We start from the raw sequence: 9522 nt of genomic DNA, 5'->3' as shown, positions 1-9522 counted from the left end.
TTGGAGTGATCGATTGCAAGAAAGCAATGACAGATGTCCTGGACTCGCCTGTGCCGGCCCCTCGGTGGAGTCAGGCCTGAGGGACCAAGCATCACACATGCCATTCCTTCTTGCTCACTGATGTGATTAGCACCTCTTGGAAATGGAGGCGGGTTCTTTTCTGACTGAGCACGCAGCAGATAAGAAGCCAGGTGAGACACAGACTGGAGTGGCATGCCCTGAGCATGTTCCAGGAGTGGGAGCTGACGGGGGTAAATCCCCACAGAGCAAATGAGAGGCAGGAGAGTCGCCTTCCCTCAAAGAGAACAGATCTGGTCAGCAGTTGTCGGGGCAGAGGTGGCAGTTTTAATTGGGGCAGAAGGGTCATTGCCTCCCAGGGAGGCAGCATCCTCAGGGCCCTGGAAGGTTCCAAGTGCCCTCAGGTGCGCCCCCCCCCCCCCCAAAGAGGAGTGCAGAGGTTGTAGTGTGTTTTACCAACCCGATTCCTTGGGTGGCATGGACATTACACGCATACACACTTGGAGGGAGTGGTGGCGCCAGGAAAGTGGCCGGAGCTGGTCCTTCCCACGGGGGATGAGGTTGCCTGCTCGCTGCGGTGGAGCCAGCAGTGGGGGTGGCCAGGGGGTGGCCAGGGAGCCATGCTGCCACCTCCTGGGTTCTCTTAATCCTGCTGGGGCCCAGCGGGTGGCCCGAGAAGCCTGAATTGCAGGTTGGTTCCTGGCTGGCCTGCTGTGTATACAGTGGAAGAGCCTCGTTAGCCGGGGAGTCTTTGCAGGCAGCTCTTGCTGAAGTCGAGCCAAGCTGGTCCAAGGGAAAACAAAGCTGCAGGAAACATGGAACTTTCTTACACCTTCTTGGAAATGCAAGTCATGTTGCCCAGGAAATCCTTGTCTTCCCTGGGGTGCCGCGCACCGCCAGCTCCAGCTCCGGAGCTGCAGGAGAGGCCGCTGCTGTCGGTCCCGGAAGGCGAGTGTCACCCTCCCTGCCCCGAGGCGGGTTCCTGGGAGCGCACGTGGCCGAAAGGAGACCGCGCTGGGCTCCAGAGGCGGAGGTGCTTACGTGCGGGCTCCTGCACACGCCGGCCGGGCTGGGGGCCCAGCCCGCTGAGGGCACGCGTGGGGCCGTGTGCAGAGGTCCTCGGTGCCGAATGCAGTGTGATGAGCGAGAGGGTGCCCATTGGCTGGAAGCATGTAGGTAAACAAGGGCAGGTCCGTATGCAGCGGGTGCAGCCTCCCGGCTTGGCCCCGAGCAGAGGGGAGTCTGCGGCGGCGGGTGGGAGGAAACCCCGGACGGGAGGAGCCCCCTGCTCGTGGGGACACTTGTACAGTGTCGCCTCTCACCTGCCCAGGCAGCCTGGTGCCCGTGAACTGCTTGCTCTGTGTCAGGGGGCCCGGGACGCGGTGATGGAGAAGGGGGGGGGCAAGCCGTCCTTCCTGGCGACCCTGGGTGACCCGCAGGTGACCCTAGTGTCGGTGCACAAGCGGTGGTCCTTCAGGAGGCCCCCTGGGGCCCGGGGCTCCACCAGGCCAGTGCCCGAGGAGGAGGAGGAGGAGGGCGAGTTGTCACAGAAGGGTTTGAATGGAGCGTGGGGCGTCGGTGGCGATCAGGTCAGTGCGCTGCAGACACTGCGGAGCCCCGGGGGCCTTGGACGGCTTGCACGGCCCCTGGACGCTTCTCCCCGGGGACCAGGGGACCAGGGGACCAGGGCAGCCGGCGGGGAGGGAACCCGGGGAGGGAGCCTGGCCGGGTGACCTCCGGAGGCACAGCCGTCTGGCAACCCGGGACGTTGCTGCTCAGGGTCCAGGGTATTTTGTAAGCCTCTGCGGAGCCAAAGTTTTCCGAAGGCAGGTCAGCAAAAATGGGTTTTCTCCTCTCTTGTTTTTTAAAATGTGTACAGTGTTCTGTCAATCTCCACATTTCAACTAAATAAATATTTTTGAGCATGGTGCTCCAAAAACAAAGCAGCTCTTCTTAAGCAAATGAAAGTTTTGTTAACCCAAAGGTCAGGTCATGTTTAAAAGTAGGGCAGTGTAACGTTTTACAAAAGTAGTGGCTTTTAGTAGCCTTTCTGGGTTGGGACTGGGGGTTCGTGGGCTCTTTTTTATTGACAAAGGCAGATAGAAAGAAATACCAGTTAGATACAAATGAATATTTTCATGAGTTTTTGCTTTGCCCCTTTAAGAGTTTTGTTTCTTCTGGCTTTTATTGTTTAAAAAGTCCCAAAAGCTGAAGGAAATTTTGTCAAAAGAGATTTTTGAAATGTGCTACACAAGAGATTTACAGCTGTTGAAGGAAATTTATGAATGTCTCTTATGCAGTGCATGGTCAGCTGTTGTATTTTTTAGTTGAGCGTCTAAGATAGCAAAATATTAAATTTGGAGGAGGGGAGGGAGGATGCCTGACATTATTTTAAAATGTTCAGACTACTGCTTTATAAAATCTATTTGAATGTGAAATAGTTTATTTTTTAATGGCCAGTACTAAACTGGCATGAGTAGAGGAGCAATCTGAACCTGGCTGGGGGGGCCCTTGAGGAAGGAGGACCCAAGTGGGTGCTGGGGTAGAGGCTGTGGTCCTGACGGTCTGGTGCAGATCTGCGCCCTGACGTTGCCGGGCTGGAGGACCTGGCAGGAGAGTCTGACTCCTCCAGCCTCAGATTCCCCACTGCAAAGTGGAATCCTAAGTCCTGACCTGTGGGTCCTGACCTGTGGGATTGTGAAAGCACTTGGTAGAGTGCTGTAGAAACGCAAAGTGGAGCGGTTTCTGCCCAAAGTAGGATATTCAGTAGAATTCCCAACTCAAGATGTGTTCAGTGCTCTCTTTTTTTTTTTTTTTTAATTTTATTTATTTATTCATGAGACACCCAGAGAGAGAGAGGCAGAGACACAGGCAGAGGGAGAAGCAGGCTCCCTGCGGGCAGCTCGACATGGGACTCGATCCCGGGACCCCGGGGTCATGGTCTGGGCTGAAGGTGGCGCTAAACCGCTGAGCCACCCGGGATGCCCAGTGCTCTGTCTCCAAATATCTGCTAGAACCGTGTCAGCCGATTCCTCTGTCGGAGCACAGTTGCAACTATTTTTTTCTAAAGCTCTGATTATAAGTAATATGTGCTCATTATACAAAACAAATTTAAGATGAAGCAAGGGGAATAGAGAAAAGTTATTAGGAAGAAAACGTAAGCAAGCGTATGCTCCAGCCATATATGTGAACATGTATCTATTTATTTATTTACAAGTATAGGACCAGATGGTACCTAATATTCTATACCTTACATTTTTTACTTAATATTTTGTGGACATATACCACACACATATGAGATAGATATATGTTTACATCTATATACACATCTATTTCATCAGGTTTAACTGCAGTCCCACTTTAGGGTTATCTTTTGAAAGAATTTAAATGAGTTATTCTCAAATGGGGAAACTTTGTAGTAGCTGGTTTAGGATGATAAGAACCCAGCTAAGGTCATTTGTAACTGAGTACTTGTTCCATACCAACAGGGTATTGACTGAAAGTCTATCATAAATTAAACTTTGAATCTACTTGAGAGTTACACTATTTAGTACTTGGTATGAATTTTTGATCATGGCCATTCTAACAGGCCAGAGGTGATATCTCATTGTGGTTTTGATTTGTATTTCTCTGCTAATTAGCAATGTTGAGCACCTTCGTATGTACCTGTTGGCCATTTGTATGTCTTCTTTGGAGAAATATCTACTCTTTTCCTCTTCCTATTTTTTAATTGTGTGTGTGTGTATAAATATAAATATATAAAAATTAATGTACATGTACATATATTTTGTCATTGAATTTTATGAAATTTTTATGTATTTTGGTTGTTAACCCCTTATCAGATATGTAGTTTGCAAATAGTTTTCCCATTCCATGTGTTGTCTTTTCGTTTTGTTGATGGTTTCTTTTGCTGTGCAGAAACTGTAGCTTGATGTGGTCCCACTTGTTTTTCTTTTCTTGCTGTGCTTTGTCATATCCAAAAAAATCATTGCCAGGATCCATCTCAGGGAGCTTTTTCCCTGTTTTCTTCTAGAGTTATATGGTTTCTGGTCTTAAATACTATTTAAGTCTTTAATCCAGGGACTCCTGGGTGGCTCAGCAGTTGAGCCTCTGCCTTCGGCCCAGGGCATGATCCTGGAGACCCAGATCGAGTCCCACATCAGACTCCCTCCATGGAGCCTGCTTCTCCCTCTGCCTGTGTCTCTGCCTCTCTCTCTGTGTATCTCTCATGAATAAATACGTAACATCTTAAAAAAAAATAAGTCCTTAATCCATTAGGGTTAATTTTCATGAATAGTGTAAGATATGGGTTCATTTTCATTCTTTTACATGTGAATATCCAATTTCTCCAGCGCCATTTCTTGAAGAGATTATCTTTTTCCTCCATTGTGTATTGGCTCTTTTATTTATCTATTTTTATTTGTTTTTTATTGGCTCTTTTATTAAATACTTGACCATACATCATTTTTTTTAAAGTTTTTTTAAAAATCTGCATTTCTTTTTCTGAGGATTATTTTTAGTATCAAGTTCCTATTGTACAATATAGGGTAGTATACACTATAAATATGTGTTTACACCTAAGTCTTTCAAGGGAATATATTTAGTTTTGTATTGAGCTGATTATACCTATGATTCTAAGCAAAAACTTAAATTCACTAGCCATTATAGAATACAATTTTATGATAAAACACTAGTTGCATTATTTCACCAAATCTCGACAGCCATATGGAATTTATCAGTAATAATAATTAGCAAAAATAATCCTGAGTACATTGACTTATGTCATATAATTATCTGAGTTAATAGTGTGACATTTCTTCCAACCCGTGGTACTCTTGCGCATATTTAATGTAAGGTCTCTACATTGTGATTTTATAATTCTGGGAAATGACATAAGGAAATTATGACCGTATGAGTCTGACTTAGACTGTTTCATTCAAATGTAAAAACAAAAAAAAAACAAAAAAACAAAAAAAAAAAAAACAAATGTAAAAACATATTTGAAGATGTTGACAGTTGCTCTGTAGTGACGGGCCTGTAAAAATTTCTTTGATAGGAGGGGTTTGAACTACAGTATTATCAGAAAAGATTCTGAAGCAGAAAAAAAATGCTGTTGATTTGGTAAATGTCTGGTGGAATAATTGTTGGCGATAAACTTAAGTTAAAAGCCACAAAATTCTCTGAAATGGATAATAGGAAGGCTGTTTGGAACGAGATTGTAAACAGGTTTTCTGAGGTAATAATTGTGAAGCACTTCTTGGAGAGATCTTATAGTTTGTGCACTTCTAAATTTTATTTTGTCATATGTAGAAAACAATATGCATTGTATGTATATATTGAGACTGGTTAATTTAACTTTATTCACTTTTCCTCCCAAACAAATAATGGATATCCTGCATCCAGTTTCTCAATAAGAGTTAATACTTATCCCTGCTGTGGTCAAGAGAAGGAAACAGGCAATATATTTGTCCAGAATTTTCCAGAAAGTACAGTCAGCACCGGAGCTGGGGTGGCCCTGAAGGCCAGAGATCCAGGGGTCGTACACACAGCCCAGGCACATGGTTGGGCCTTATCAGTGTCTGAATTAATGCCAGAGTTTTGGTTAGTTTGTTTTTTCAGCAGACAAAATTTAAATAACAGTTGCTGGAAGCTCTTTCTGGACCTTGGTGAATCATCATGAAAAAACAGTTTGAAGGGGTTGGAGTGGGGTTTGGGGGAATATGTACACTAGTTTTAATGATTAGTTTTCCGTATCAGTTAAATGGTGGAAACACTAAGTTCCCTGTCTACTTTCTTGGGCCACTTTTGAGGACCAAAGACCAAATGTTTGTCTTCCTAGTCATTGATTTTCAGACATTTATGATGTGGATGTTAGCTTTTTAAATCCATTCAGCTTTCGGCCTTCCTGCCAAACTGTAGGATGGGCATCATTACTACCCTATTTTACCCCTAACTAAAAAAGACCAAGGCTCCGATTTGCTCAGACATGACTAGAATTCATACCCAAGACTGTCTATGAATTCACAGCAAGTAAGGAGGACAGATCTTTTTTTTAAGATTTTTATTTATTTATTCATGAGAGACCCAGAGAGAGAGGCAGAGACACAGGCAGAGGGAGAAGCAGGCTCCATGCGGGGAGCCCGATGTGGGACTCGATCTCCGGTCTCCAGGATCAGGCCCTGGGCTGAAGGCAGCTCTAAACCGCTGAGCCACCCAGGCTGCCTGAAGGACAGATATTTAAATAAATATGTGAAAATGTTTTTTAGAGTATAAAGCCATGTACAGGTATACCATCAAGGCATCATTGTTGTCATCTTTATCACAATGATTAATATTATTGTTGTTTATATTGTGTGGTTTAACAAGATAACTCTGCCTTAGATAAACCAAAAAACCACGTTTCTTTTCAGGTAAGAACGTGACACTTGTTTGCTTTTTTAATTTCGGTGGAAAACATACAGTCTCACCCAGAGATCACTTGATGTATTAATACATATGTATATATTCCATTTGATGTATTAATACATAAGTAAATACTCCCTGTACATGGGATACATACAGGTTTAAGGAGACCTTGATCCTTCCTCAGTAGGGGTTTTAGAGACCGAGGCCCATCTGCCTATGGTGTTTTGTGGGAGATCTTTTCTTGAGGCAACAGTCTCTTCCACCCCTCCCTCCCTGCGAACCTCTGATATGCAGAGATTTCTCAGATAAGAACAGGGCCTGGCAATGACTCATTCATACTCTGGATCCAGGAAGATGTAGAAGGTCCCAGAACCACTGCCACCTCTCCTCGTGTCCTGCCTCCTCTTGAAGTGTGTGGCCTTGAGTGTATTTGCAGCTAGGAATATTGGAGAAAGCAGAGTAAGTGCTGATACTCTGCTGTACTTTTCTAAAGTCCCAGAGACAGCTAGGGGTGACCTCCTAAGGGACCTAGGCTCAGGCTCAGTGCCCCTGGCGGCTCCTCTGCCCGCTCACTGTGCTCACTCACTTAGGGCAGGTGAGGTGTGACTCTTTTTCCATGTTTTCTGCATTTTGCTTTTTTTTTTTTGCATTTTGCTTTTTCTGCATTGTAGTCTCTTTCTGTAATTAGCATGACTAAAAGGAAAATGTAACCTTAAATATTGTTTTAGAAAAATAGCCGGCTGGACTTTTGAGCTGGATTTAAATCCTAGCTGTTATTCAAATTGATTTGTGACCTTTGATAAGTCTGAGTCCCTTTCAACAGTAAAATGGTGATAAGAATACCTATTTGTAGAATTATCTTGAGCATTAGGGCTATAAAAGCCATCCTCATAAAATAACACTGAGAATCATTAACTATTTGCTCTTACTGGATCTGCATACATATGAAAAAGCCAGGACTTCTCTGTATTTTGAATTCCATGAAAGTTCAGGCGCATAGAGTTATGCTGGGTGGCCGTTAAACGCTGGAAGAGTTGCACATTTGTAACTCAATGCAGGAGCATTGTTTGCCTCCTGAGTTAAGGGTGTTACACACCCTTCAGAGTGGAAGACGTCTGGAGGGTAAGTGGGCCAGTGGTATCCTTAAGGATGATGAGGATCCAAGTGTAACTAAGAGATCTCAAAGGTGGCTAGTGTGTCCTTGTGTTGTACACATAGTGGACTTGCTCCTTGATTTGTGGTCACAGACACTTTCTGGAAGGCACGTCATTTCTGGGCTTTGCAATTTCAGTCTGGTTTTGAAACCCTTCATCCAAACATGGCACCCCATTTCCAATTCCTTCATACCAGTCTGGCCTATTTACAAATCGTAGTTACTTAGGGAATCAACTGTTTATATTCCTTTATCCGACTTTTCTTTTTCTTTTTCTTTTTTTTTTTTTTTATCCGACTTTTCTTTTACAAGCCCTGGCACTCACAGCAAATGCCATGTGGCCTGGGTGTGTAGACAATAGCAAGGAATTGAAATTCATGTTTGGATTCTCCTCTGTAGAATTCCTCCCACTACCTGTGTTGCCAGACCCTTCTAATCCTGATAGCCACTGTACTAATAGTTTGTTAAAAATTCAAAACCTAAAAAATAAAAAAATAAAAAAATTCAAAACCTAGCAAAAGTTCTTCCCCAACCTGTTTGGCTTGCCAAAGAAGTCCCAGACATCTGTTCTCAAGAAGTACACAATTTTGTGAGAATTAGGCAACACTGGGGTTCCCTAAGATTTTCCCTAAATACAGTTCTTCTCTGGACCCCCTCTCAAATATCCATGATTGCTTGATGAGCCCTTAAACCTCAACCTGTTGGTTTGTTTGAACTAATTAGAGTTTTTTCCCCCAAAGATCCTCTTAGTTGAAGAATGGAACACACACACCTTGTGTATATACTTAAAGACTATTCACATATCCAGCAACTGTTATGACGTTGCAAATAAACCAACAAAGATTCTGGTGTTTCATGAAGTTGTGTTGCATGCAAAGCTTTATCTTTCGTAACTACTTGTCTTTTAGAAACCTGCCTGTCTAGAAGGGGGACCTCTGAGTATTGTTTGCTACAAACAAATAGCTTCCAGTGCTTCTGCAAACCTTTTTGGCAGGAGCATAGAATCCTTAATCCCGGGATTAAGAGCTAGCATTGTGGCTTGGAGTTTGGTGAGTTTTAGCTAGACCCACCTAGGACCAAGCAAAATAAGCTGGATAGTAAATCATTAAGGATTTGTTTTGCCAACAGACTTGGTGATTGGGGGTTGTGTCTGGTTTTAAGGAGGCAGTTCTGCTTATCAAGATCCTATATTAAAGTGAGCATTCTCGAATATCTTAGTTTTTCTTTCATCTTTTTCAATTAAACAAGTATTTAATACCAGTTACAATCAAGTCGCTGTTCTAGATCTCCTTTATACTCGTTATTTTCATTTTTAAACTGATTATTTTTTAGCATTTGGTCATGCATGTACATTATACAATAGGTCAGACACTAAAAAGTAACTCTTCCTACTCCTGTGCCTCAGCTCCAGATACTCCTCAATCTCCATACCGGTTCCTGTTTTTTTTTTTCTCCATACCGGTTTCTTACCTATTCTCTGAGAGATAGTCCGTGCATATGCAATCAGCTATGTGGATAATATTCTTTTTCTTACAAATAGTGCTAGCATGCTATGATAGACCGACTTTGGTGGCCTTCCTAATAGACTCTGCCTCCTTGTATTTAAGCCCTTAAATAATTCTCTCCCGGATTGGCTGGTCTTGGCCATGTGACTGGCTATGGCTAAAGGTGAGTTAGCAAGTGTGATGCACACAGAGGCTTGGTAAGTGCTAATGCATTGGGACTTGTTCTCTGGGAATGCTCACTATTGGGACACTCACTCTCAGAACCCAGAAACCAGCTACTGTGAGGTACCCGACCTAGCCACGTGGAGAGGCTTCATGGAAGAGAACTGAGGTCCCTGCCCACGGCTTCCAGTCAGTAGCCAGCATCAATTTGCCAGCCATGTGACGCACAAGCCATCTTCGTGGAAGTGGCTCCTCCAGCCCCATTGTGCCACAGCAGAG

General features: G+C 44.0%; 1 protein-coding gene across 3 annotated transcripts in view; it reads left to right on the top strand.

Moving 5' to 3' along the window:
• The first annotated feature begins 1027 nt into the window (after positions 1 to 1027).
• The window catches only part of ATP7B (ATPase copper transporting beta), a 48357-nt gene continuing 39862 nt past the window's right edge, over positions 1028 to 9522 (top strand). The window contains exon 1 of one of the 3 annotated variants that reach the window (XM_072783243.1): positions 1028 to 1190. In XM_072783243.1, the coding sequence (XP_072639344.1) occupies positions 1158 to 1190 (33 nt within the window). In that variant the 5' untranslated portion in view covers positions 1028 to 1157. Of the gene's footprint in view, positions 1191 to 1258; positions 1608 to 9522 lie in introns of those variants that run through there. The other 2 variants (XM_072783242.1, XM_072783241.1) reach the window with 2 other exon arrangements.

Source organism: Canis lupus, chromosome 17, assembly GCF_048164855.1.
Source record: "Canis lupus baileyi chromosome 17, mCanLup2.hap1, whole genome shotgun sequence".
Taxonomy (NCBI): Eukaryota; Metazoa; Chordata; class Mammalia; order Carnivora; family Canidae; genus Canis; species Canis lupus.
This window is presented reverse-complemented; position numbering and strand designations above follow the sequence as displayed.